General features: G+C 44.3%; 3 protein-coding genes across 11 annotated transcripts; 2 read left to right on the top strand and 1 right to left on the bottom strand.

Moving 5' to 3' along the window:
• Positions 1 to 91: 91 nt before the first annotated feature.
• Positions 92 to 10,852, bottom strand: NIF3L1 (NGG1 interacting factor 3 like 1). 4 transcript variants are annotated; one of them, XM_027801464.2, is made up of 6 exons: positions 10,305 to 10,852; positions 9,415 to 9,580; positions 8,841 to 8,967; positions 8,326 to 8,464; positions 6,903 to 6,986; positions 92 to 1,127 (listed from the first exon to the last, which is right to left on the bottom strand). In XM_027801464.2, the coding sequence occupies exons 1-6, from the start codon at positions 10,726 to 10,728 to the stop codon at positions 1,030 to 1,032; spliced, it is 1,038 nt and encodes a 345-aa protein (XP_027657265.1). In that variant the 5' UTR covers positions 10,729 to 10,852; the 3' UTR covers positions 92 to 1,029. The 4 variants fall into 4 exon arrangements, with proteins under 4 accessions (XP_027657265.1, XP_055574787.1, XP_005436567.1 ...); XM_055718812.1 differs by lacking the exon at positions 92 to 1,127 and adding an exon at positions 3,777 to 3,922; XM_005436510.4 differs by lacking the exon at positions 92 to 1,127 and adding an exon at positions 5,540 to 5,913 and having other exon boundaries at positions 10,305 to 10,851.
• Positions 10,853 to 11,018: 166 nt separating this feature from the next.
• On the top strand, positions 11,019 to 17,334 carry PPIL3 (peptidylprolyl isomerase like 3). 3 transcript variants are annotated; one of them, XM_055718813.1, is made up of 8 exons: positions 11,029 to 11,093; positions 11,439 to 11,500; positions 11,838 to 11,885; positions 13,087 to 13,161; positions 13,949 to 14,042; positions 14,707 to 14,774; positions 15,235 to 15,353; positions 16,924 to 17,334. In XM_055718813.1, exons 3-8 carry the CDS (start codon positions 11,883 to 11,885, stop codon positions 17,048 to 17,050), a joined length of 486 nt encoding a protein of 161 aa, XP_055574788.1. In that variant the 5' UTR covers positions 11,029 to 11,093; positions 11,439 to 11,500; positions 11,838 to 11,882; the 3' UTR covers positions 17,051 to 17,334. The 3 variants fall into 3 exon arrangements, with proteins under 3 accessions (XP_055574789.1, XP_055574788.1, XP_005436566.1); XM_055718814.1 differs by lacking the exon at positions 11,439 to 11,500 and having other exon boundaries at positions 11,019 to 11,093; XM_005436509.4 differs by lacking the exon at positions 11,029 to 11,093 and having other exon boundaries at positions 11,328 to 11,500.
• Positions 17,335 to 17,482: 148 nt separating this feature from the next.
• On the top strand, positions 17,483 to 27,678 carry CLK1 (CDC like kinase 1). Of its 4 annotated transcripts, none has more exons than XM_027801474.2 (13): positions 17,483 to 17,622; positions 22,201 to 22,358; positions 22,535 to 22,730; positions 23,871 to 23,961; positions 24,402 to 24,468; positions 25,263 to 25,379; positions 25,515 to 25,681; positions 25,757 to 25,851; positions 25,942 to 26,071; positions 26,204 to 26,286; positions 26,868 to 26,947; positions 27,166 to 27,256; positions 27,358 to 27,678. In XM_027801474.2, exons 2-13 carry the CDS (start codon positions 22,201 to 22,203, stop codon positions 27,568 to 27,570), a joined length of 1,488 nt encoding a protein of 495 aa, XP_027657275.1. In that variant the 5' UTR covers positions 17,483 to 17,622; the 3' UTR covers positions 27,571 to 27,678. The 4 variants fall into 4 exon arrangements, with proteins under 4 accessions (XP_027657275.1, XP_055574779.1, XP_055574777.1 ...); XM_055718804.1 differs by lacking the exon at positions 17,483 to 17,622 and adding an exon at positions 21,412 to 21,433; XM_055718802.1 differs by lacking the exon at positions 17,483 to 17,622 and adding an exon at positions 21,419 to 21,487.
• The last annotated feature ends 39 nt before the right edge of the window (positions 27,679 to 27,717 follow it).

Genomic DNA, 27,717 nt, shown 5'->3' on the forward strand with positions numbered 1-27,717 from the left:
TGAGTTCTCCAAGTTAGGTGTAGAGTTCAAGAACTCTGCTGTGGTGACGCAAGTCGAGGCGGACTGAAAAGAAACACTATGTCTGCGTGGCTGGGTTTGGACAAAATGGCCTTTATTGTTTATACAAACTATTTATATATCTTAGACAGTGCAGGTGTCAGACCCTGAGAGGTTTTTGTGTCCTTCTTGCTTGCTATTTGCTGTTGCTGTAGGTGCCCGTATGCTGCGGTTCGGTTCTAAGTTCCGATTCTTCACACCCTGTTTACATACCTGACAATTTGTGGCTGTCTTAAAGGTACACGGCTAAGTCTTTGAAGTCAACTAATTTGTCTGCAGACCCTAACAATTCCCCCTTTTTGTTTTTGAACAGCTAGTACCAGGTTTGCCATGTTCTGCAGGGCCCTTGCAAACATGACAGCAACCAAGGTAATAGCAAACAAACAATACTGCCAATTGAGTGAATGGATGCCAAAAAGGCTGACATTTCCTCAGATTTTGGTAACATGTTGCTGCAATGGGGCGCCTAAAATCCACGCAGCACATACCATCCAAATCCTCACAGCCGTGTCCTTGAACCAACAACAAAAAGCCAATAGTTGCTCTGTTTTGTATGTAATGGTGGCAAATTTGACTCACATTCTTAACTGCCTACCAAACAAGGTGATTTGACTTTGTAATGCTTTCCCTGCTGTTAGTTCGAATAAGAGAAGAAGCGCTGCAATACGTTCCCATCAGTTCCATAAATCAACTCCATCATTACCACGTGTTGATTTATGCAGGTGTCATGGTCCCATCATAGCCTCCTACTACATTAGCATCTACAGAAAGACAATTATCGACATTCAAATTGCAAACGATATCAACTTTTGGATTAACATTATACAGAGGTAATCAATTATCCCAAATATCAAGGCTTTTAGTAAGATTCTTCATTCCCCACATACATTCACTTTCTTGCAACAATTTCTGCAAGTCAGTTTCAAGGAAGGGCACACCAAACAAGGACTGGTTCAGTAAGGAGGCCACACATCAGTTGTTGGGTTGACTGGCGGCAGCAGCGCTCCCACGATCCGGCACGCTAAGCTCAGGCCGCACACAGCGAGCAGGCATCCATTGTGGACCTTCATCTGTAGAAACACAAGCATAACCTCTCCCCCAAGTTAATAATTCATGCGGTCCCGACCAATGCCCGGTAGGAGGGTCTTTTATGCGTACTAAGACACCTTCATGCTTTTGCTGCTGTCACCAATTGACACAAAATGTTGGACAATGGGAGGCACCGTATGGTCAGCAGAGATTTTCAGAAAGTTCAAAACATAACATGTTTTCTCTAATCGTGCCTCTGGGGTCATTCCCTTCATTCCCCCCCCCCCCTTTTTTTTTTTTAAAGTTAGTGCCACTTTATTAATAGACTCACACCAATTTATACCCCCAGCTAAAAATACACACGCTAAGCAGACTTTGTTATTTAAAAGGTGATCAGTTAAAACTACTCGTTCACACACTCCCATCTCCCCTAAGGTTGGTCCCGGTGTGGTGCCTACCCGCTGCTCCCCCCTTGTGCAGGCATCCTGTTTTTTCTCATCTTTCTGTCCAACTCTCTTACCTCTCTGCGAATACAGTTTGTTTGTCTCCCTTGGCCTTGCGTATGTCCTTCACAACACCTGCAGCTTGTTACAGCTTCGGCCTGCTATTACAGCAGTTACTTGGTCTGCATTGCTCATAATATGTCCGTTGTCTTCCAGCCATTCCACAAATCCCCCTTTTTGTTTTTGAGCGATCCAGACCCCTTTTATTATTCTGTTCATAATTCTTATAAAGCAATTCCACACACAGATCAATATCATTAAAAAGATTACAGTGGCAATTAATACCGTTGTCCTGTGCAGAAACAAATCTTTTAACCATCCAGTAATTCCTAAACTCTGTAGCCAGTCTGTTAACCCGTTCTCAATCTTTATGGCCTGTACATTTTTTCTTAACTCAGCGAGCTGCTCATGAATAGAGTTAGAGTGATCAGTCAAATTCATGCAACACTTCCCTTGGTGCTGTTCACTCTAGGCTACTCTCTACTGTTCATGCCATTTCCTTATCTTCTAGAGGCGAGATCACATTCCTCCTTTGTTTCTGTCTCATCCTAGTTTCTTCTCATACTCCCTTAAAGTTATTTAACTCTTTGCTGCAGCATCTCAGCTGCACATCATTCAAAGCAAGGCCAAAACTGCACATCATCAATGTCAAACCAACCCACTGTCTCTGTTCCGTTGTTCTGTACAATTCTACAATTCCCTTTTTTTTTTGGGGGGGGGCGGGGTGTGGTTTGTTCTGTTTTGGGTTTGTTTTGGGTTTTTTGTTTGTTTGTTTTAACAGCAAAATACATTTCAACCGCTGTAATACAGTAGATTATAGACGGCTTTTCCGCGTGACAGAACACAGTCACCCTGTACTGCGAAACAGTTTTTTGCAAGTCCTGTACTACTTTCCAAGCAAACGGTGTGTGAAGGTGAGGATTACCAGCAGCCGCATCTCCCAATACAACAGGATATGTGTGCGGTGCATCGGTGGAAGGCTAGGAGGATCAAGGAGCGCTCCGCCTATCTGCTCTACTAAATCCCAGTTCCCGTCTCTTAAAGCCCCACCTCTCAGCCTGCCAAAATCGGCGAGGGTCGCGCGTCATTACTGTACCACTGGAAACTGGATTTTTACCACCTCCAGCTTCTTCACTGCCTGGGACTGATAACGGTGGCGTAGCTGGACCCGAGTCCGGGTTTTCGGCATTTCCACCCGGAGCCGAGGGGGCGGGCGCGGGGCGGGAGCGGCCGCGGGAGGCAGGAGTGTGGGCTGGCACAAACGTTGGGGGGGTCAGGGGGGCTGGGCTCGGTCCGCCGAGGTTTCTGCCTGCCGTCCTCGGAACTGGAATCGGTATCGAGTGTAAGTCGATACAGTCGGAGAGATTTAGGGGATTCGGGGCATTGGGGAGTGGCGCCTGCTAAGGGACACGGACTCTCCCCCTCCCCCACCCCCTCATCCTCCTGTCTGTATTCTGGAGGGGGATACAGGGGAGGTTTGAACGATGTACCCTCATTCGCATTTTGCTGACTTTTTAAGCTCCCACTCGCGTCTTGTGGACTCTGCAAGTCTCCACTCGCATTTTGCTGATTTTGCAAGCCCCCAGTCACATTTTGCTGATTTTGCAAGCCCCCATTTGCGTCTTGTGGATTTTTGAAGCTCCCTACAACATGTCTAAGCAGTCCCCATGTAGGCAAAAGCCCTGACGCCTTTTTGCCCCCTTTCTCCAGAGCTTCTGACAGTGTTGATCCTAAATTGTCCCAGGTCGACACACCAAGAGCAGTCGCGGGGGACATTTCCACTCCATGTGTTTTGGCCCACAATAACATATTTTTTAACCGAAGCCCATCTAAAGTAATTCCACGCTTCTCTAGTACTAATTTCCACATAGATAGCACCATGGTATCTTCTTTAGATAACTTACTCCCCGTGCTGTCCCTGGTGGCTCACCTTACCGGTGTCAGTTCTCCCGGGATCTGGCAGCCGCTCGCTGCGCTCCTCCGCTTCACCAGGCTCCGCCTCCCCAGCAACCCGCCGGTCACGGTCTCGGGATCGCTCCTGACACCCCTTACCGGGGTCACATCGGCACCGTCTCACAATCTCTTTTTGATACCCCTTACTGGGATCATACAGGCACGTGGGGGTCACCAAATGTGGTGACGCAAGTCGAGGCGGACTGAAAGGAAACACTACGTCTGCGTGGCTGGGTTTGGACAAAATGGCCTTTATTGATTATACAAACTATTTATATATCTTAGACAGTGCAGGTGTCAGACCCTGAGAGGTTTTTGTTTGCTGTTGCTGTAGGTGCCCGTATGCTGCGGTTCGGTTCTAAGTTCCGATTCTTCACACCCTGTTTACATACCTGACAATTTGTGGCTGTCTTAACGGCACACGGCTAAGTCTTTGAAGTCAACTAATTTGTCTGCAGACCCCAACACTCTGCCACTTGAAAAAGATGTGTTCTGGAAAAAATTTTAAAAGTATTCTAGCTAAGCAGCAGCCATATCCTATTTTGCAGTCCTTTGACTTTCCCCAGTTCTTGTGAAACTCAAGATGTTGGTTTAAATTACATTCTGAGTACGTGTGGAAGACACCGCCTAATGTGTTTATAACCAGTGATACCATGGTGCGTTTTCAGTGCAACTGGATCTGGTTTTCTAGATGTGAAATTTACTTTAATGAAGTGCTCTAATCATCCTGAGTCCAGAGTCAGCCACTAACAGCAGACTACCAGATGCCCAGACAGGCCAAGAGGAGGGCTGCAGGGGAGACCACACATCTGCTAAGAGAAGGTTAAGTTTGAATAATTTTTTGGCTGCTGCCGATTCTGTGGTGCAAGCTAAAGAGAACGACTGTGAATTGATTCCAGGGGGCGGTGTGTGTGTGTGTGAAAAGGATTTTATCCCAATTTCATTTACCCCATCTATGCATTCATTTTCTGTGTCTTGAATTCTGTGTATGTACTAAAGCAGTAGCAGGGTAATGTCTTCTGTAGCAACACAGAACTGTTTGATTTGGAGGGGTCGCTTCTACAATCCTTTACTGGGGAAAGAAGAAATTTCCTTCTACTTCCTGTTCCTCAGCTTACTGAGAGGTCTTCATGGTACCGCTAAGAACGGTGGCCATTATAGGCTGTGATAGCCTCAGTAGCTTCTGGTAATACCGCAGTCTTCTCTTTCCACTTAAATGTAAGTGGAACAAGACATTGGCAATTATGTGGTGGAGACATTGCTTGTTGAGCCAGTTTTATTAACTGAAAAGGATGGTGCCAAGTTCTCTACCAATTTGCCATGGATATATTTTAATTTTGTTCAAATACTCTGGTGTGCACATAATCCAGACGTGGTATGTTGGGTTTTTTTATTAAAAAAACAACCCACAAGAAAATAAACCCTGGGCATTACCAGTGATGAAAATGCTACTTGTTCAGTTTCAGTAATCCTGTAATTGAGTCATAGTTATATAAACTGTTTTAAAAAGGAAAGTAATAAAAGCACATTAAATTCATTTACAGCTTTGTTTTGAGTTTTAACCTTCCAAAGCTTTTATTTAATTGAGAGTCCCTCTATTAACAAGCCATAAAGCTGCATTAATGGTAGATTGTGCAGTTGAGTACTAGAACCGAGTACCTGAATTGTGGTCTCTATTTGCATACCAGTGGTGTCTTTAATAAAACTGTTAAGGCAAATGGATGCTCCACACCCTTTCATAAACTGTTATCAGGAGGTTTATTAGCTAAAATATCAGTGACTTGTACGGACGTGATTCAACATAACTGCAGTAGGTGGAACTGCTGTGTAAGCTTAAATCTGGAGATAAATCGAGATTTTATATTTTACCCAAACCAATCCTTGAGTATCACGGTTACTGAATTTATCTAACAAAAATTCTTGTTAGAAGAGAAGTCATCTAACAAGACGCAGTAACTTATTTAAGCGCAGCCCAGTAATTGAGTACATCGGCCCTCTGTAGCCCAAAACAAGCATTTATTTATCTGGCAGATGACAAAACATATCCCAGACTTTGAGGGAACATACAATACAATCATTCTGTACTGATCCAGTTCAGAGCATCTCTATTAAGCTTGCAGTTGGATAGGTCTGTGCAAGATACCATGAAATTCTTGACAGAATTCTCTCCCCACTGTTTTTGTTTCCTATGCTACCTGGAGGGGATCTCTATCCTTCTCAGACACGATTATGTTGATTTTGTTCTGTAGGTGGACAGCTAGCATGTCACGCAACTCTGACAAGAAGCCTCGCTCAGTGTTGCTGTGCTCACACAGAATAACACTTATCCCATTGGCAACTGCATCCAGAACATCATGGTGGGACATCTCTCCTGCCATTTTGAGAAAGAAACGCCATGTAGATCGCCAACAGTACAGTTTAGGTAACCAGGTTTTTTTGTAACGTATGCAGAACCTTAGCTACAAGCTGGGAAGACGTAACAGGATTATCTCCCATAAGGGAGAATGCAACACCATCTGCTTGGTATAAGAATATGTAATGCTTCTGCTCCCGTTCCCCTTGAAGGACATCCAGCTGACGTCCCATGTGTAACTTGAGACAAAACCTCAGAAATTCCTTGCCCTCAAATAGTGGTAGATTCTACCACTTTGGGCAGGAAATAAAGAGTATGCAGTGGTTTGGAAGCAGACCGTGGGTGTCGTGCATTGCTGTGACGGAGGATAGCAGTTGGGAAGCCTTGCGAAGAAGCTGTCTGAGGGTCAGCTCTGCAGGGCTGTATGCAAGGGGGAGATGGGGCATGCCTTACCAAAGAACTTGCCTGAATTAAGTATTACAGAATGCAAGGCAGCCTTCACATTGTTGGCAAGCTGTAAGGAGTAGCTGTCCCATTGTCAGGAAAGAGGATAATGAACCAAGTGTCTCCTTGGTCAGATACACCATGGCATTCCTTTGGAAGATTCTGTAGACTACATTATATTCCATTTTCCATGAAGGAATTCTGTAGGGAACTGAACTCTTATCTTGCCAAAAGAGAAACACACTGAAGGTTGCGATAGCCTGCCATCAACACCGATTTTGTGCTGGAATAATGCACGTATAGCCATGCTTTCATTCAAATAACCTTCACTATGCCATGCAGCCATCGATCCACGTTCTCTCTACTGTAATGTTACTCTTTTATCATTCCAATAACTAACTGCTTGTTTCTCGATGATGGCAGGTAATTCTTTCTGGCCAAATCTTTCAACAGCCAGTCAACTTTTTTTTTTTTTTTTTTCTCCTTTCTCCCCCCCTCCTGCTTTTTTTTCCCCCTAGTGACTATTTTTATAAAGGTAACAAAACAGCGACATAGTATTTTACCTGTGAGATAGAGGTCAGCTTCTGTTCCCTTCAGGATGCTGCTCCCAGAACCAGCACACAGAGCAGCTTTCCTCACTGGTGATTCTGCAGGATGCAAGGTGCCACAGTTAAACTCCCTTCCCTGTGCTCAGCCCTCGTGTCAGTATTGCTGTTAAATTGTTTTGCAGTAACTACTACCTTGATTTTAGGCTCAGTGTAAATTTGCTGGAGGAAAAGACACATCTGTCAGTTTGAAAGAGTCATAGGCCTATAACAAAAATAGACGTGTAGATTTTTTTTCTTCAAGGGGTAGAAGGTTTGCAGAAAACGACAGCACAGAGGCTGGCTGCTAGGTAGTCACTCCTGGTGAGGTGTTAACTTAGGTTTCTGAACCCTTTAATAGGCTGCTACTCTTTCCAGGACCCTCATGTTCCAGTTTTCCAACTAATGATGCCACTTAAGGCAGTGTTTTGCCTCTGAGATACACTAGTTCCTAACTTTTAGCTCTCAAGTGGCCAGTCCTGGTGCAAGCTGAGAGCTGGTCCATGCCATTAAAAATCTGCCCATTTGCTATTATTGCTGATTCTAAGCTATTACACATGTGATGGTGACAGGAAATTTAATTCTTCATATATATTACTTCACTAGTGAGGGGACACACAACAGAGTTTCAAATATCTGTTAAGGTTTTACAGTATATTGCCATGTAATTACTGCTGATAATTTAAGTGGAGTCACACCACTACAATCCTGCACCACAATGAGAGGCTTCAAAATAGTTTGGGGGTTTTTTTAGTGCAACTGATAGTGTCAGAGGCTTCTAAAAAGACTTCTGTCTCATAAGCTCTGAAGAGTTCTCAACATTTGCTCTCAAAAATACTAATAGTTGTGCTTCCTGGACATTAGGATAGGTAACAGGCATAAGAGGATGCTTGTTCCACATTTTACTAGTGACCCACTGTTTGTACTAGGATAGTTCACCTTCCTTGCCACTATTTCTCTTGCATCAAAACATGTCTAGTTGTATGTTCATAAGGATACCATGAAGTGTCTTACTGTTTTAAGATGCTTTGAAATTTAACATTCAGTTGCAAAAGGGAGTGTACAGTGAAATGGTACGCATTTGTGTCTGATATCTGGTGGGGGAATCTTAGTCGTTACACAAATTATGAAAAAGTACGTCTCATATTCAACTTACGCTCTCCCTGCTCCGCAGTGATAACCAGCATAATATAGAACTTCCAGTTAAAAATAAAGATGAGATTCTTTTTGCGTGATTTTATCATGTAAATTCTAAAATGCTGTTTCTTAACAGTGCTTCACACTACCTGGAAGTAAACACATCCAAGGCAGCAGTATTTCACACACTCATGTACCCACTCACGCCCCTTGGCTTCCTGGAATACTAGTTCTAATGGACAGTCTCACTTGAAGGCCTGTTTACCTAGTGTCTTGCTCGCTCCCACGGCTAAGCGGATGTGGGGTAATTTTAGGTGGCTTTTGATACGCTCAATTATGTCTGACAAGGAGACTGGCTCGCTCAGTGTGCACAGACGTCCCATACCATTATGGGGAAGAAGAGGCTGAAAAAAAAAATTTAAAATTACTGTGAGAAAGCTGACCCCAGAAGTTTGCATTGTTTTTCATACTGTACAAAGATGAGTATGCTGGGCATTCAGGAATGGCTCTGAACTTTACAAAAAAAATACATCTCGAATATAACATACTAAGTATACTAGCTATTGGAATTGATTCAAAAGTTAGTACAGGCCACACAGCTATTTGCTGCATTGTTCTGGAAAAGGTGCGTGGCTTCAAATCCCCACAGGCCAGTATTTCAGAGCACTGATGGGGTAGCATAGAAAACCTGTGATGCTACTGACTACTGGATTCCAGCATTTGGGGCACTTGGGTCACACAAGCAATACATTCACTGGATGTAATATATGATTATATTACCTTTTGTAATAGGAGAATCTCGGTCTTGCGATAAAGAAGGCTGTTCTGGGACAATAATGCCACCACCTCCAACAGTGCTTTCTGAGAGCAATTCAAACTGACTCGTGTTTGCTCCTCACCATCAACCCTGAGGAAAGATATGCTTGGTGCTTCCTAAGAAACTAGATAAAATTTCAGCATTGTATTAATATAAACAAAGTTATTCCATCCCAGTGGCTATTCTACCACAGAGAAAGAAAAAAGAAAGCATTGTAATAGCCTAGTCTAGTCTAGGTTCTTGGAGGAAAGGAACCTAGGGGAATTTAACTCCACTGTCCTCATCAAATTTCCTGTTAATACTCTTCCTTACTACCCCTAATCTACGTGATGCTGTACTGAGTTCCTGTTACCATTTAGTATGACAAAGACTGATCAGAAAGGGATGATTATTCCCTGCATTTCTAGATCTGTTGCTGAAAAGAAACAACAGCAACACACAGAGAAATAAAGTGACTGCAACAGTAAAATACCATTCCAGCGACTTAGTGTGTCAAATGACAGAAAGAATCCAACATTAAGAGAGTGAAGCAGATACCTGGCAGGGAGAGTGGTGAGACAGAAGATCTCTTGGATGTCTTTGATTTTGGCCAGCACCATGTCCAGATGCTCAGTGTTGTCTGTGCAGAATTCTACCCGGTGACTGCCCTCAGCTGGATAGCTTGGCGCCATTGATGGATGCAGTGGGACGGAAGTACAGGCACCTGAGAAAAAAGTACAAGACTGCAGTTTTATAAAGCTTGGTAAGTGTCCTAATACTGATTTAGCACATATCCTAAAGAGATGCAACAAAAAGATGCAAATGCTGCACTTGAATCCATTTTCCCTTATCAGGACTGAGGACTTGCTGCTCTGTTGTCTCCATTAGGCACAGTCTAAAATAGACTAAAATAGCAAAGAAGCTGATGGATACATAACATTTGTCATTCTTAACGCCATCCGTTTTATCCTAAGAATTGTATGAAACCAAAATAGCGTCTGGTTTGTAAATCAGGCTGGAAAAGACATCGCTGTTTTCATTTATGAGCCACAATACAGGGTAAGAACCTAAAAGCTTTTCAGATACCTTAAGTCCTTTGCAAACAATGAGATCTTGCCCTTTAGAAATTAAAGGTGGTGACTTAGGTGCCTAAAGTTTGCATCCAAGATGCCCAATAAATATGCCGCACCGGTTCTGACTACAGCCAATTGTACAGTCATGCATCTGGAACTGTCCTCTAGTGTTTGTGTCCGGTATGCCTCGCCAAGATAAATTCCCTAAAGACGTGTTTGTGGGGTACTTAGAAGTACGGAGGGGGGCAGAGAAAAAGCCCTGAAATCGTTAAGTGTAAAAGCTGGAAGAAAGGGAAATGAGGGAAGGTCCCCACATAAAATAGCACATACTTAAGAATAATTTTAACCTTTTTTGTTTGTTTAACAGAATCTCACCGAGTCCCTTCGTTAGCCAGTTATTGACTCCGTGAGGTACGGCATCGTACGCTGTGTGTGGAGAGTAAATCCCGATCCTGTGCTCCAGAGCTCGCACCACCAGCCGTTCCTTCCAGGTCTTCCACGTCACTCGCTTGAGCGGCGCGAATATAGGAGGGTGGTAGGAAAGAACGAGGTCTGCCTTCTTCTGCACTGCCTCCTCCATCACCGCTTCGGTGAGATCGTTAGTGAGGAAAAGGGTGCTCACCGCGTGGGGAGGGCTCGGTTCCACCAGCAGCCCCACGTTGTCCCAGCTTTCGGCCAGCGAGAGGGACGCGAAGTCGTTCAGGGCTGTAACGAGCTCCCCGAGGTCCATGAGGGAGCGCGAGGGCAGGCGGCCCCAGGCGCGGACGCAGCAGAGAGGCCGGCGGGCGCCCCGCAGCATGCGGCACTCCGCCGGGGGCCGGCAGCAGGCGGGAACGAGCCCGGGCGTTCACCGGCTGAAGCGCCGCCCGCCCAGGGCGGGGAGCGCGGCCCGGCCTCCCCCGGGGCGCTGCCGGCGCTCCCGCTCGGGCCGTACGCGGCTTCAGCCTCGCCCGCCGGATCCCGCCGGAGAAGCGCGCGCCTCCGCGGGGCCGGGCCGCGCTCGCCCCGCGCCGGGGGCTGAAGGCGGAGCCGCGCGCGGCCGCGCCGCTTCCGCCGCGCGAGCGGTGCTGGGGCGGCCGCCCCGCCTCTTCCTGCCGGCGCGGGAGCGCTGCCTCGCGGTGGCGGGGCGAGGCCGGTGGCGGGGCTAGGCCGCTGCCTCGGCAGGTCTGTACGCGGGCGGGGCGCACGCTCGACAGCCGTGGGGTTGGGGGTGGAAGTCGCGGCGGAGCGGCGGGTCCCGGGCTGCCGGGAGCGGGCGGGCGGCAGCGAGCGCAGGCGGCCCCTGGGGCGCTCGAGCGGGCGGGGCCGGGCCGGCGCTGGCGGCTTCCCCGGCTTCAGTGAGGGGCCTGGCCCAGCCCGGGCGCGAATGAGGGCGGCGGTGCTAGCGAGGGGGCTAGCGTGTACCGCTGTGCAATCCCACACAGCCGCGGTTCTGTTTTCCTCAGCGTGAATGCTTTGCTTGAGAACGTTGCTAAGATAAAAAAAGTTTAATTCTGCGCATGGATGCAGGTGCCTGGCTGTTGCAGGCAGGCAGCTGTCAGAAGGTGGTTCCGGATCTCGCTTCTGTGGAGGTATGGGCGTGTGGGTTTTTTGCCTGTTAATTTCCGTCATTTATAAAACCATAATATTTGGAAAAGTTGTAACTGCTTAGTATAACCGTTCGTCTTGGGAAGATGGTGGTTTTTGTCACCACTCCCTTTCTGTAAGCTGTTTTGCTCTTCCAAGTTATTTACGTGCTGCATAGTTGGATAAGGTGAGTGAAACCTTTATCTGCAGTCACTTGGGTGGCACTGTAAAACTGTGTGGTGCAAAAGCATGTAACCGCACAAATATTTTAGAAACAGATTTTGAAAAGATTTGGAAATTTGTGGAAAAAACCCCAACAAATTTCATATGTTTTCTTTGCAGGAAATTGCTGTGTACAAATCTACCTCAGCTTTTTGATAAGCAGTCATGGTGAGAACAGTAACCCTTTTTATATATTTTCATCCCTTCTGAAATGGAAAGAATTCACTGAAATGGAAAGTGAATAGCTGCTTTGCATCTCAAACGGTTACACGTTTTACTCTGCTGTGAAGACTTTGTAACGAAATGTTTAGGTTTTCATTTCAAACTTCTAACAAGATACCTTGAAAAGGAAAATAGGTCATTTACATCAGTCAAAAATACAATTACACTTTCAGTTCTGAGATCCTAAATTTTAATCCTGCCTTGACAAATATTTCGTAATCTAGTTTGGATTCTTTTACCACAGAAGCATTATTCAAGTTGCAAGCAGATAGCTCTGCTTGAGTGTATGTAACCTATGCTTGCAAGCTTCTGAAAGTTTAGCAGATCGGGAAACAGGGATAAGACCGTGTGTCTTAAACCGTGCATACACCTTTTATAGCATCCTCATGGACACCGCAGCCAACTATCTTCTCTTCTTCAGTTGTATACTTACGGAACAGTATGCCAGTATCAATGCGATGCTGATTTTGATTAGTTTTCTGATACAGTCATCCCCAGTATAGCCTCACAGTAATTGTTTTTGTGCAACGTAGCACTTTTCGTGGGAGCACTGTGACATATTTGGCCTACAGAGAGAGATTTGCTTAGGTGGCTGGGTAACTACAGTTTTAAATTTTATGGAGGTTATTTATACGTTCTTAAGAGAAGTGTGTGATTTTGTAGATTTGCTTGTTTGTGAAGGCAGATTATGTATGGTGCCATTCAGAACTGGCCTTGCCACTCAAAAGGCAGCAGGCAAGTAACACGCATCAGTTGTTCCTCTGGTTGTAAACCAGTGAGGTATGCGCACCACGCCGTCGTCTAAAACAGATACAGCCTTGGTTCTTCAACTTTGCAGTTAAGTGGCTGAGTAGGTCCAGTTTGAAAATGAATAATGTCTCTCTGGAGTGTAACAGTGTGAAACAGAGCTGCTGCATTACCATAGCAAACTTTGTATGTCCTGAAACTAAATGAAACCAAGAGCTTTCTGGTGATTTCACAGGATATGTGGAAGGGTTGTGACAGTAGCCTTGCCTATGGCCATGTATTGAAACAGTGGTTATATATGGTGGGAACTTCCTTATGTTCGTGGTGGGACTGGGAAATAAAACTGATTCTGTTAGCATATCATTGCTGATTTGTTTATTATTTTCTGCCTTCTGCTCAGGCTGTCACACTGCATACGGATGTAGGAGATATTAAAATTGAACTGTTCTGTGAGCGTACACCAAAGACTTGTGAAGTAAGTCAAGTAACAGGAGCAGTATTGCCTCACGTTGAAACAAAGGAGTAGAAATAGTGAAGACTACAGAGGGGGTGAAGTGGCTTTTGCAATTCCTCTTTTCACATAATGGAATGCTAGTGTTAAGCTGGTACAGTGCCTGTTCTGCTTGGGGAGCTTGTGCGCTGTCACACTGCCTAGAGCTCTGCAGCCTGTTTCTCACCAGATAGGGTTAGGGGCCACTTCTCTCCAAGTTCCAGCATCTCCCAAAGTGTCCTTTGCCCCTAAGGAGAAATGTGGCACATGGCCTGGGATTCCTAGATTTCCCTGGGTTTGCTCACACGCACAGAGATTTGATTTTAATTTAAAAGAGTAAGAATCACTCCCAGTTTGTCAGAGGCCCCAGTTTTTCCTTTCTGCAGTAAACTTAAGCTTAAATTGAAATAATTTACTTTTTAACTAAGAAAGCTGAGTCATGAAGTTATTGATTAAAAATTTACATTTACAAAATAAAAATGTTGACTGGACGTGATACTTCTGAGCATGTCTCAGGCTTCTTGTTTGTTCCTCATGTCAGACAATTTTGTGCTGTAAGCTTTATTTAAAATCCTTTGTCTCTGTGATGGTGTCAAAGGAGCATATTAACTATAATTTATGACTATTTTGTGGCAATACTCTGTGGAGTTCACATGCTCACAGTGCAATGTAGAGGCAAAAGGGTTAGTCTTCGTCTTGCCGATGCTGTCGTTTTAGTAAAAGGGTACTGTTTCTGAATTGTTTGTTAATATGGTTTGCTTCATTTCCTTAGAATTTCCTGGCTCTTTGTGCTAGTAACTACTACAATGGATGCGTATTTCACCGGAATATAAAAGGCTTCATGGTTCAGACAGGGGATCCATTAGGTAAATTCTTCTCTCCAGGACTCTCTGTAGAAAAATGTCCGTAAAAATAGTATATAAATATAATAGAAATAGAAAGAAATTATAAGTTTGAATATTAAACCCAAACGTAAATAAAGTAAAAATAAAATAAAGAAATTGTTGATAGAGTTTTTTGTGATGAGATTAGTTTTCTGTGGTGAGCTTGCAGAAGAGCAGCTGTTACCCTAGTTCATGCAGCAGTAAAGCATTCTGCAAATTTTAGTTTTTCCAGCTGTTTCCACTAAGTAAAATGGTTCTGCTGACTTAGCAGCTGTTGAACAGGTAGCAGTTTCTACTGTGGTTTCTCTGGTTTCTGCCTGGAAAGGCTACACTCCCTCTGAAGCATTTGGGGAAAATGTCCCAGACAGTGGCAGCTGTTTGGGAGAGAATCTTATTCAGCTGTGTGTCTGTTTGTACTTGTATTGAATTTAATTTGAGGATATGTCATGTTTTGTTACACTACCTAATAGGTGTACCTTATAGAGAGTTATGTCTCTGCTCGGTATCAAGACATGAGAACCCAATCCCTGCCTCAAACAAATTACAGGCTGTCTGGGGTCTTTGTTGTAAAATGTTGCCACACTACATAATCTCTGGATTTTTTCAGTCCAAAAATCAGTAAGCTGTTGTGGTACTTCTTTGTCAGGCACTGGGAAAGGAGGTAACAGCATCTGGGGCAAGAAGTTTGAAGATGAATTCAGTGAATACCTAAAGGTATTTCTGTGCTCTCAGTATGCAGTTATGTTTTCATATGAATTTTCTTTACAGGTTGGAGAAAACCAGCATTGTGCTGTACTGTATCGAATATCTCTTTTGTAATTGTGAGCAAAGTATAATGCTGCAGTAAAGGGACAGAAAGATTATTATTCAAATAGGAGCAGGCATTTCTGTACTTGGCAAGTTAGGTTTGAGGCTTTTCATCACTGAGAACTGAAGTAGAAAGAATTTTTAACAAAGTATTTTTCATGCACTGAAGAAGGCAAAGAAGTAATTTTTCACTGTAAGAGCAATTCTGTGGAGCTAGTTATGGACTGTGATGGAAGGTATTAGCAACCAAGATCTGTTCTTAATAATGGTATTGAGGCAGAGTACTAAGTCACAGAGCACTTTGTACAGTTTAAAGTCCTGCTTTCACAGATGTGTATTCAGGTTGAGGTTTTTCCCCCTCTTTCAGCACAGTGTCCGTGGGGTAGTTTCAATGGCAAACAATGGTCCGAATACCAATGGATCGCAGTTCTTCATCACTTATGGCAAGCAACCGCACCTAGACATGAAGTACACTGTGTTTGGAAAGTAAGTGATCCAGCTGCGTGCCTCCTTTTAGTGTTGGTGTATGAGGGATCTGAATATTTCAGGGCTCATGCAATGCAAATTTAGAAGCTTCTGGTTCTAAAACGCTTTAAAATATTGGATGTGTATATGTAAATGTATGCTCTTGCACTGTCACCAGAATTAGGTGCTCCAAAATGCTGCTCCTTTTTTCTTAGTGGGGAATTCAGTGGAAACGGGCAAAAGTCACACCTCAGGAATGGAGCTGTTTTCTGTCTTTTTTTATCCCCCCGCCCAGTTATTCCAGCTTGCCTTTTCATCCATGCCCAAACAGATGCAGCCCGATTTTAAGCAAACTCCAGAATAGCTGGATACACAGTTGTAGGATTTACCGAAAAGCAAGAATCTGATTTGGGACTGGATATGGAGATGGGTGCGGTGCTGACATGGTCATGCTTCTGTTTGGGTGGACCTTCCTGCTGGTCAGATAAAACTCATGGGACTGACAGTTTATAAAATCAGATGAAGTTGTTTAATACACGTATTTTAAAACACTCTTATGTTACTGCTGATAATAAATATATCATCCTTAAAGCAAATGTTTTAAATTTTGAGTCTTTCGGATGCTGCTTTTTCTATCTCAGAATCATGGTAATTTCTTTCACTTTGTTGTTAAGAATTCTCTAGTGTAGAAGTGAATCTGCTGAGAAAAAGTCGCCTTTAAGTTAAATATTCAAAGGAAACTATCGAAATGTGAAAATACTATTTTCTAGCAATTGTATTGTTTATAGGCATCTAAGTATAGATGTGCCTTTCATTTCTGAGTTAGTTTACAAATATGATAGAAAGGAGGCTCTTAGGACATGTTTATTAGAAAAGAGTAGAGGCTCTGACAGTTGCACTTTGCCAGTTTTTCTGTGGCAGTTTAAGATACTCCTGCTTCAGTTGCAGAATCAGCAGAATGGCATGTGCAGCCCCTTCTGGCCCACGACCCGGCATCCTAGATTCAAAGAGTTGATGAATGTGACTGAGTTGAACAGTGAACAGCAGATGTTTTCTGCCAAGTCCGTTACTGGGGAATAAACTGCCAAGTTTTACCAGAGCTAGTTATTTAAACAAAAAGTGAGAGGTTCATTAGAACAATCTCTCTTGCCACTTCTTCCACCTGAATAGGAAATCCGAAAGCCTAAACATGTTTGTGCCATTAGATTTACACAGTTACTACTTATTCTGTCCAGTCTTGCCTTTGAGTCAGAAGGTTAGAAATTACAATCTCACCTATCCTATGGCTGGTCAGCCCTGCCTGCCAGGAAGTGCAGCCAGGGTCTTTATACAGCTATGGCTGGTATAAAATACGGTATTGTCAGGTCAGGGGGAATTATTTGTACTTTCTATCAGAATCTGGAATGGATGCTTAATATTTCCTTTGAAAACATGTTATATACCGTATATATTGCTTTGGCTGTCTTATTTGTATCATTTGCTTGCAAAGTCTTCGTTCTATGATACTTAACGGTAAAGAGCTTTGAACTATCTCAGTTGTGAAATTTACGTCGTTATTAGGAGATTCCTAGCACTTCTGCTTTTCTTCCAGAGTTATTGATGGCTTGGAGACCCTGGATGAGCTGGAGAAGCTGCCTGTGAATGAGAAAACCTACCGACCTCTTAATGATGTTCACATTAAAGATATTACAATTCATGCCAACCCTTTTGCTCTGTAGCCACAGAGTGCCTCAGCACATTCTTTAGAGACTGGTCAGACCAACTGCTGGGGTGTGGGGTTTAAAGTGTCGTTAAGAAGGATTGCTTGAGCCGGATCATATCTTCGCTCACTGAATGCAGGATTTTCAGGTGTTGGCATTGTTTGGGAGCTGTCACAGAGGAGTCTTGTGCTTTACAAGCCAGTTTTTCCAGAGCATCTTCCAGGATTTGGGTTTTTTAACATTGTTTTTTATACTTGTAAAATAAGAAGAGAGTCAGAAATACATATGTTTTGGCAAATCTTTTTCTGCCTTATCTGTCTTAGTGATACTGTGTTGAAACAATGTCCTTTGCTACAATTTCATACTACCAGTTTTCTGGAACTTTCTCATGTAAATCCTAACCTTCCTTACTTTCCTGGGTTTTTTTTAGAAAACCAAGTATGATATACAATTTTTTCCCCTAGGTGAGAGGAGCAGTGTCATAGATAGATGAAACCTTTCTCTCCTAGAGGATTAAAGACCATGTTTAGAGGAGTGCTTGCTCTTGTACTGCTGTGGTGGAATGGTAACCTCTTCAGCCTTCCCGAAAGGTATGTCAGAAACACTCGCTTCTGCCACTGGTGCAGTGCTTTTGGTATGAAAGAGTAAGTGTTTGTGTCTTTAACATAGCTGTTGATCAAGACCAGGTAACCATGGTTTTACTGTAAGTTGTTTTTCATCACTTTATTGCACAAACAATAGGGGGTAAACACACCAAAAAGTAGTGACAAAAAGACTGTGGTCAGACTTCTAATCAAGAATATCCTGGTGTACCCAAAATAATAAAAGATACTGTGGCCACGATGATGTTGAACAAACGAGAGAGGTACGTTGTTTGGTCTTTGTTTGAGACCAGATATCGTTGGACTCAAATAAGAAAGCTTGCAAGGAGGTACAGAGATACCGATTATTGACCGATCAAAAGGAAGAATAGAATGCATGCATACGTAATGCGTGCGTGTATATCTACATACACGTGTGTGATCCTATGCTCAAGTCTAAGCATAAAATAAACTGGCATAGGCAGGGAAAACAGAGTGATTTGTACACTTCAAAAAAGCCGTTCTCCACTTTGGGTGTACTGGGAAAAGAAGAATGTTCTCTTTGTTGCAAATTTAAGAAAAAAATGCATTTGGGTATCAGTTTATATTCGTAAGGCAGGAAAAAATCTATGCGTTTTCACAGAGGTTCACTTTGACTACAATACGTAGAGATGAGAGGATATGTTTCTAGTCCCAACTGTGCCTGAGAGAGACAAACAGGAGAGAGTACCCACAGTTCCTGCATCCACCTCATACCATTCTGGACTTCTTCCCCCAATCCTCTCTGGACTCTGTCAACATCACTTAGCGAAGTCCGTTCTCATATATATGCCTTGTAATCCTGGGGAGGTCCAGGTCCAGCTGACTTGCCGTCTGCTTTAGACGAATATTTCCCATCTTGAGACTTTGCTGCTTAAAATAAAGAGGGGAACTTATTTGCAAGAGAAGGGCGAAGGTACGCCGGGTACAGGTTACTGAGGCTTTAGTGAGCAGTTAGTTAGTACTCTCTCTGGGACAAAGTTTCTGTGTTCTGCGTGGAGTGTTGCTGAAAGCTCCCAGCCCTTGCTCCAAACTTAATACATTTTACCATAATACTTCAGTCAGTTAAGTAAAGGATTTAACTACTTGATCTCTGTGCTTTCTGTCTATTCCATATAACCAGTGGAATGAGCAAGTAGACGGAAACATGCAACTGCGTGTTTAACTGTTACATTGACACTTCTGTGCAGAAGGACATACTGGAAACTGTCCTACAATGCAAAGGAACCAATACTTTTAAATGTTGACATCTAGCACTGAACTGGGAACAGTTTCAGGTCTATTTGGGTTTTTCCTCTCTACAAAAAGAAGGTTATTACATACAATGTGTGAAATACAGGGACACCATGCAATTTGCTCTCTGGAGGACACATTAAATTTAGATGCTTTCTTTTTTTATCTAAGGCTGTGTAATGAAAGGAGAGTGATCTTATGGGACAGGATTACATCCCAACTTCTAAAAATTGTTATGCCTATTTTCCTGTTTGTGGCTCTGAACCTCTCCCAGGATCTCCTTGACAACCTGGAATACAACAGGAAAAATAATGGTGGGGTTGGTCCCACGCCCTTGTTGAAGAGAAAGCAAAACAGAGTAGGAAGTAACCCAGCTGCACAAGTATGTGATTTTTTTTGTGGGCAGTCACTGGGTACAGCATACATGCAAGGTAGTTCTGGTGATGTGTATAATCCTTCCAGTAGCAAAAGTGTTGCAGAGTACTGCTCTTGGTGGTGTTGGCTTGTGCTTGGTGAAATCCTCTGTTTGCTTCCATCAGTTTGGCCCTTTATCACAAACACTAGAGCCACAAGGTGAGCTGGCAAAATAAATCTACCCATGCAAAGAAAACTGTGTACGTTAACACAACAATCCTGCGTTATGACTGCGATGGAGGGTCTCGTCATGTATGTTCTAGATTCTCGGACCTCTGCAGGCATTAGAAAAAACATAGGTAAGGCTAGTGTTTGAAATACATTTTGGTGGGAGCAGTACTTGATCTCAACTGGAGAGCAATGGGCAAAAAGAAAATAATGGTGCGTTATCTATGGGCAGTGTCAAACTTGCAGTTGTAATGTAGGTACATTGATCAGAGGGCCAGGTGGCGAAACAGATTTTAAAAACAGCACAAAGAGAGAGGAGGGTCATTCATCAGGGATGGAAGTGTTTCAGTAGGTTTAATCCTTCCCAGAATAAAAAAAAAATCATTGGGTTGTAGGGGGAACTGATGTGTATAGGCTGTTGCAGTGTTTCAGAACTGCTGTACCCTTGGGTGCTCTTTTCCCACATGAATTGGAGTGCACGTGAGATGTTTGCTTACTGTGGGTTTTTGGGGAGCCGACCTTCAGGCATAATGTGTGGTGCTGGCGGCAGAGGTGACAGCCTGGAGGCAGCTGGCAGGCTCGAGCTGCATCTGAGTGAGCTGGTGGCTGGTGGCTGTGGCGTGGCACGGGCAGCTGCGACAGGGTGGTGAGCAGCAGGGCGGTAGTGTTGCGGGAGGGTCCGCAGCTTGGTTTTTCTTCATTCTGTGGGTGTAGAAGGCTGGTCTGTGTGTTACAGATTGCTAATAAGTTAAGATTGATTGAATTTATTTGATTTTATAAAATCATTTTTAATAGAAATATAGAGGGATAAGAAACATTTTAATGAAACTTATAGTTGCACAGTAAAAGCTATTATGAAATCCTTTGTACAGTCCCGTACCAAGGCCAGAAGAAGGGGCTAGAATCAGTGTTTAAAACTTAGGTAATAAATTTAGGGTTTGAAAGGTTTCTCTGTAGTTAACTAGTCTTCCGTATGTAGGAAGTGTATTGAAATGTCAGAATATAGGATTAATGGGAACTGGGGAGAGTCGACTGGCACAGCTTGTGGTTACCTGCCAAGAAATCGTGAACTTTAGTGGCAGGTAATTCCGGCAGGGGGAGATCGCGACCACCGACTCACATACCACCTACCCAAATCGTACCCCAGACCCATTTCCGGACCTTTCTAACCTTTACTGCGCAGAATCGGGTACGAGAGGAGAGTATGTTAATGATTTTCGGGAAATACTATGATTATGCATGAATACTTAATTGAATATGCGTGAATAAGTTCTATATATGGTGTCTGATTTTGAAGCTTGGTGTGTGTTGAGAGGACTCGCTCACGCACCCGGCCGTCAATAAAGAAGTGTCTGCTTATCTACATCACATTGGGGTCGATAAGTTCTTCATTCCGAGGTTTTGGTAACATGTGCGCTTGGTTGAAGAGTCGCGTTTAGTCTGGTTTTATTTATGTTCTGTTTTAGATCTGAAAACATGACTGGGAGCTAGTAAAAGATACAAGACATGGGGGAAAAAACACAGGAGGGCAGGACATGAGATGACACGACAAATGGCATTCAACCATTTGGATTTTTTTAATGCCGGTGATTTACAAAGAAATTTAGTCACATGTGGCCCTTTAAAGCTCTATTGATTTACAGCCGACTACGTGCTTTGGAAGCCTCTCGCCGCTCCTGCGGGGAAGCACGGGGTGAGGTGCTCCATCCCCCAGGGCGAACAGCGGCGGCACGGCGGGCCGGCGTCTGGCCCCCGACACAGCCCAGCCCCGCGCAGCCCGCTGGGGCAGCCGCGCCGGGGGCGAGGGCCGTGCGGTGCCGCTGCCGAGGGCTGGGCCCCAGGGCGCGGGCAGGGCTGCGCTGCGCTGGCGGCCCCGCCCTCCCGGTGACGCCGCGGACGCGCCTCTGTGACGCGACAGCGCGCTCCAGAACGTTCCTGGCAACGCCATTTTGTGGCGGGTTGCGGGGTGAGGGGCGGCGGTCGGGGCCGGCGGCGGCGGCCTCCGGGCGCGGAGGTGGAGGTGGGGCGCCGCGCGCTTGTTGCGGCCCCGTGCCGCCGGGCCGAGCGGAGCGGGGCGAGGGGCGCCGCCCGGTGCGGGGGCACGAGCGCTCTCTGCCGCCGGTGGGGGGTGGCCGGGCGGCCGGCGGCTCGTCCCGTCCCGTCGCCGCCGGAGCAGGCGGGCGGCGCGGCCGGGGCGCTCCTGCCGCCGGGCGGCCGCCATGTTCTCTGCCTGCGCCTTGCTGCGCGCGGGGAGAAAATGGCTTCGCGGCTGCGGCGGGGGGCGGGGGGCGTGCGGGAACGGGAGCGCCCAGCAGCTGCGATCGGCGCGGGGCTGGGAGGCGCCCCCGGGGGCGCGCGCAGCACGTTACGTGCCTTGCGGAGCGAGATGCGGGGCGGGGCGGGGCGCGCGGGAGCCCCGCGGCCTGGCGCTGGCCGCCGCACGGGGCGGGGCCGGGGGCCGTACGAGGCGGGAGCGCGGGGCGCCGGGCGCGGCGGCTGTGAGGCCCTCGGTACGGAGCGGGCTGCTGACCCGTGCGCCCTTGGCGGGAACCGAGCTGGAGAAGCTCGCGGTGTAAAAAATAGCGTGGTAGAACGAGCAGAGGAAAAGCGACAATCGGGTATTTGAGGAAAAACGCAGCCTTCGTTGTAGTGTCAATTTGTCAACTAATGGCTTTGAAAATGAACCGTTTGTCTGTGGGGTATAATTCAAAGAGCAAAACATCCTTGTCACAGATGCGGCATTCCAGGCGAACTGTCTATCCCGGCTGGGGTAACAGGGAGAGCCCGGACCACAGAAGGTGCAATAGTGCCGATACGGGTCGGAGGAGATCGGTCAGTCGTGCACAGGAGAACAGGCACTGCAAACGGGATCTTCCCCAGCTTCCTGACAGGTAACTATAACTTTTTGATTTCTGATGCCAGCAAACACATGTTTTTAAGATTTCTGTTATTCTCATCAGGTCATCTGATAATGTATTCGGAGGTGTCTTACAGCTTAAAACAAAAAGCCGTCTTATAGGGGTACTAGGATTATTTTAATAAAGTTTATTTGGTCCTTTGTTTCTAGTACACGTTCAGAAACCAAATCTATAAATGAGAGAGACCATCGTGAACGACGCTATGTTGAAGAATACAGAAACGAGTACAATCAAGGATGCGATATGGGGCATCACAGTAGCAAATCATCAGGTCGTAGTGGGACGAGTAGTTACAAAATGAAATACAAGACACATCACACTACCTGTCATCATCATCGTTCACAGGTGGTGTGACCAATTTTAATTTAGGAAATTTTTTTAATTATTATTTTAAGAAGATAGTTTCTTATCTGGGTGGTAGTAATTGAGTGTGGGGGTTTGGGGTATTCTGTCAATAATATTGATAGTTTATTCCTTTAGCTAGTACTAGTAGATAAATTCTTTATGCTAGGATTTCATTTCCTTCAGTGAAAACGTAGTTGGCGGGTATGCTTGTGGTACCACAGAACATAGCCTTGCGATACGTTCATTGGGTGTATTTGAGCAGATCAATCGATCGTAACCATCAATTGGAGTACTTGAAATACAGGCATCACTTTGATGCTTTCAAAATTTTTCTTACAAGAAGCATTTATTTCAGCCCTACTTGAAAAATTCAAGCACAAGTTTTTAAACCGGCTTTTGACTAAGTATCACTGAAATAGCAAGGAGGTAGTGTCAGGTTCTTACTATTCTTATTTTTTTTATTTATACAGTAAGATGTGTTAAGTATCACTGAAAAAATCTGTGGAATCAGTTATGTATGATACCTGCCCACTAACAGGGCATTTTTTCTGATCTTTGTTAAATATATGTTAACTCTTAAAAAAGCTGAAGATAGGGTTTATAGTTTTAAGACCTTTGGCTTAGACAGCCTAAAGTAAATGTATAAGCTGTTTATGATTTTTTAAAAAAAAGATTTGTATGAAATACTCCGACCAATGATGTAATCTCAATTACTTAACGTGGGTATTTTAATTTGGCCACAAGGCTATTTTATATATATACATACATACATACATATAAAAAAGATAATTATTAAATCCTTTTGCTTTAAAAAAAGAAAATACGGGCACTGAAATCCTAGAGTAAAATACAGTGAACCAATCTTCTAAAAGAAAAACAATTGTGTTGTAATTTTTTTGTTGCCTTGCCACTTTTGAGTATCTCATCTGAAAATCTGTTCCTTGCCATGTTTTTCTCCTGTAACATAAACTATGTGCCCTGTGAATTTCCGGGGACTGAATTTGAAATTGCTCCTGCCAACTGTTTGTGGCCTGGCGTGTATCTGAATGCCTGAATATCTCCCCGCTGAATGAATTTCGTATTCTGACCTGAATTCACTCGGGTTTATTGATTGGCTGGACGATCTTGGTGCCGTTCCAGAAGAGTCATCGAAGGAAAAGATCCAGGAGTGTAGAGGATGATGAGGAGGGTCACCTGATCTGTCAGAGTGGAGACGTACTAAGTGCAAGATGTATAGAATATTTTTCAAAATCTATTAACTTTTCAGATAGAATAAGTTCTTTTAGCATAAGATGTGAGGGGGCTTTGGAAGTCTTTTCTTTCTGTCTTGACTTGTTTTGTTTGGGGGTGGGGATTGTTACTCTTCTTCTGTAGAACTTAAACATACTCCTTTTTTCTTTTTCCCTCGCCCTGCCCCCCTGCCCCCCCCAAGTAGTAAATGAAGTTAATGAACCTACTAGAACGAGATGCCTGTAAATGTACCTTGATGAGAGTTGTCCAGCAACACCTCTCAAACTAGACATTGACAAGTTAAAGCAGCACAGTCTAGAATAGCTTCAGTGATAGTCCTTCATCTTTTTGTTTGTTTTGGTTTTGTTTGTTTGCTTTTTTTAAAAAAAAATACCTGAGTAACTTCACAGCTTCTGTGACTGAGAGTTCTTGTCTTTATAGATGAGATCGTTGCTACTTTGGGTGAAGGAGCTTTTGGAAAAGTAGTGGAATGCATTGATCACAAAATGTAAGTCTTTAATTAAAAACACGTGTAACTCTTCTTACCGCTGCTACCATAGTGTTGTTCATGAAGTGCTTTTGGATTGTATCAGGTTTTGCAGGTGCCCCCTGGCCTGGTAGAGGTCAAGGGCTGATGGGGAGGGGGTGGCCTAGACAGCGTGGGGTGAAGCTGCACCCCCAACACTGGGCGGTCCTGGGGTCTGTACCACCCCCAGTCTGTACAGTCAGTACAGTCTCTTGACCTCCCGTGGCTTGCCTTAAAAGTATCTCTGACGGTGCTGTGCCATTTGGGTTCTAGCAGCAACTATATTGCAAATAAAGGGATTTCGTGCTGGACGGCAGTTTCACTGCGTGCAGAACGGTGTGAAGCTAGGCTGTCTTTGTAGTCACTGCACAGGGTATCCGACACCTCAGTTTGTGCTGCTGGAGCGGCTGAAGGCGGCTTGTCATTTTTGACAGTCGTGTTGTGCTGTGAGGTGTGGAGGTGTGGAAGTTACTCCAGTATTAGCCCAGTACATGTAAATAGAAAGGAGAGGTAAATGGGGCTTTTAACCTGTGAGAGTAATACTAATATATATAAGGTATCATCAAGTATGTTTTCAAAAATGTAAAGATTAAATTTTAGTTCTGTTTGTGCATTGACGAACCTTGGTTATATCACATCAGTATGTACTTAAAACACCCCCCCGACCTTTTCCTGGTAAGGTTGCTGCCCTTTTAAACAATGTATATAGTGATTACTGAACATCATTAGTTAAAACTACTCATTGTTCTAATGACTGTTGAAACCTGTCTTTGCAGGGAAGGCAGACATGTAGCTGTGAAAATTGTAAAAAATGTTGATAGGTACTCCGAAGCCGCTCATGCAGAAATACAAGTACTGGCACATTTAAATGCATCTGATCCCAACAATACGTAGTAAGTGTATAAAGCTGACTGTACTTTGTTTTGGCTTTAGAAGTTCTGTGACATCGCCTTCTGTAACGTGTGTCGTACGTAGCTCAGCATTATGCAACTTCCTGTTGCAATTCATGCATTTTCCTGCTTTTGCAGTCGCTGTGTCCAGATGTTAGAATGGTTTGAGTACTATGGACATGTTTGCATTGTTTTTGAGCTACTGGGGCTCAGCACCTATGACTTTATTAAAGAGAATGGCTTTCTGCCGTTTCGGCTGGACCACATTAGACAGATGGCGTATCAGATCTGCAAATCTGTGAACTGTAAGTATGTTTCTTTCCTTGCTTTGTTAAATGCGCTTTGTGGAATTGGCTAACTCTTCTCTTGTTACCTCGCAGTTTTGCATTTGAACAAGCTGACACATACAGATCTCAAACCAGAAAACATTTTATTTGTGAAATCTGACTACGTAGAAGAGTATAACCCCAAACTGGTAAATTGCTGTCCTCTTCCCCACCTCCCCCTCAGCCACTATCTGGGTGTATTTGGTCACTTGCATCTATCTTACTGCGTTTCATTTCAGAAATGCGATGAACGCACACTAAAAAATCCAGACATCAAAGTTGTGGACTTCGGGAGCGCAACGTACGATGACGAGTATCACAGCACCTTGGTGTCTACAAGACATTACAGAGCTCCTGAAGTGATCCTAGGTCAGTAGCAGCCTCTTAGGCTGATCTTTTCACCCGAGATGCTTTTGTGTGCCATTGAAGCGTGCCACAGAAGTGTTGTGCGTCTTGCTTGAACTGTTCGCAGTCTAGTACAAACATGGATCTTTTTCACAGCACTGGGATGGTCACAGCCATGCGATGTCTGGAGCATAGGATGCATCCTCATAGAGTACTACCTGGGATTCACAGTATTTCCAGTAGGTAACAGTGAACCTCAAAATGACACAGCATGTGTAATGCTCCTCAGGTTGGTGAAAATCTGCTATGGAGAGGGGGGGGACTAAGGGGAATGGTCTGTGCAGGAAATTCAGCTGCATTTCTCTGTAATGCTGAGTTGAAGAGAACAGAAGACGCAGGCCCAAAGGAACTTTCTCAGCAGGTGCCTACAGGTTCATTTCAGTAAACATTTTGGCAGCAGCTTGACAGGAAGGATCACCCCGTTAGCATTTGTAACTTACAGTAATTTACACACTAGTAACAGATGCAGCTTTATCTGTCACCACCAGCAAACACTACTCAAAATACCTGAATTTGGTCATCTTGACCGTATTGCTGCAACTCAAAATTTATTAGCAAAGAAAGAAAAGGTAGGGCCAAGGGAAAAAAACCTCCAGTATGTTGTAACTTATTTCAGGAACTGATGACTACAGCCTCTCTTCTTTCCTTGATCTGAAATTGATTACTCTTTGCAGAGTACAGTCAAAAATGAAGCAAGGCCAGGGTGTGGTGGTTGCTCACTGTTAGAAGTTACTACAACTTTGTCTTGATTTCCCTGCAGACCCATGACAGCAAAGAACACCTGGCAATGATGGAGCAAATACTGGGGCCCTTGCCAAATCATATGATAAAGAAAACCAGGTAATTATGGTTTTCCATACTGGACTGCTATAAATACTCTCAGATTTGGTTTAGTAGCACATTTTTTAAGTTTAATAAGCTCAGATTCATCCTTTTGCTTTATTTAACAAGCTGTCCACTCTTGAGGAGCGTTCCCAAGCTGTGAAGGAACATGCTAATAAACTTCTATTGAAGGGACAGAACAGAATCTCTGAGTAACAAACTGTGGTCTGTTTAAGGAAACGCAAGTATTTCCGTCATGACCGGCTGGACTGGGATGAGCACAGCTCTGCTGGCAGATACGTCGCAAGGCGCTGTAAGCCACTGAAGGTAGGCTGACAGAAGGAAAATGCTTTTGGGGAAGAGGAGCTTTAGGTGCAGTTAAAGGTAAAATTAAAAAATAAATGCATTTTGTTGTTTTCTTCATGAAGGAATTAATGACCTGCCATGATTCTGACCACGAGAACCTCTTTGACCTCATTCAGAAGATGCTTGAGTATGATCCAGCCAAGCGCATCACTCTTGAAGAAGCCCTGAAACATCCTTTCTTCTCCCCCCTGAAACAGCGAAAAAGGGCGCTGTCTCCTGCAGCGGAACAGGCTGACACAGATGTCAGCACACCAAAGAAACACAAAAAGTGTTAAAATATTTATTGTGCACTTATTTTGTAAGAGCCTTATTTTGTATTGTAACTCTTTGGATACTGAAGTTAAATCCAGCTGCTGGCATAAAACTTATTTAAGAAAAAGGTAGTGATGCACCTGGTTACATTTGCTCAGCAAACACAGATC

This window comes from Falco cherrug, chromosome 8 (assembly GCF_023634085.1).
Source record: "Falco cherrug isolate bFalChe1 chromosome 8, bFalChe1.pri, whole genome shotgun sequence".
Taxonomy (NCBI): Eukaryota; Metazoa; Chordata; class Aves; order Falconiformes; family Falconidae; genus Falco; species Falco cherrug.

Bases quoted from the DNA above. Each gene is read 5' to 3' on its own strand.
- NIF3L1 (XM_005436510.4), bottom strand. From the start codon at position 10,728: ATGCTGCGGGGCGCCCGCCGGCCTCTCTGCTGCGTCCGCGCCTGGGGC. The intron at 9,581-10,304 runs GTGAGATTCTGT...CTTTTTTCTCAG, and splicing joins CTGGCTAACGAAGGGACTCG to GTGCCTGTACTTCCGTCCCA. The intron at 8,968-9,414 runs GTATCTGCTTCA...ATCTTTCCTCAG, and splicing joins CTCACCACTCTCCCTGCCAG to GGTTGATGGTGAGGAGCAAA.
- PPIL3 (XM_055718814.1), top strand. The intron at 13,162-13,948 runs GTAAGTCAAGTA...TCATTTCCTTAG, and splicing joins GTACACCAAAGACTTGTGAA to AATTTCCTGGCTCTTTGTGC. The intron at 14,775-15,234 runs GTATTTCTGTGC...CCCCTCTTTCAG, and splicing joins AATTCAGTGAATACCTAAAG to CACAGTGTCCGTGGGGTAGT.
- CLK1 (XM_027801474.2), top strand. From the start codon at position 22,201: ATGCGGCATTCCAGGCGAACTGTCTATCCCGGCTGGGGTAACAGGGAG. The intron at 22,359-22,534 runs GTAACTATAACT...CTTTGTTTCTAG, and splicing joins CTTCCCCAGCTTCCTGACAG to TACACGTTCAGAAACCAAAT. The intron at 24,469-25,262 runs GTAAGTCTTTAA...CTGTCTTTGCAG, and splicing joins GAATGCATTGATCACAAAAT to GGAAGGCAGACATGTAGCTG.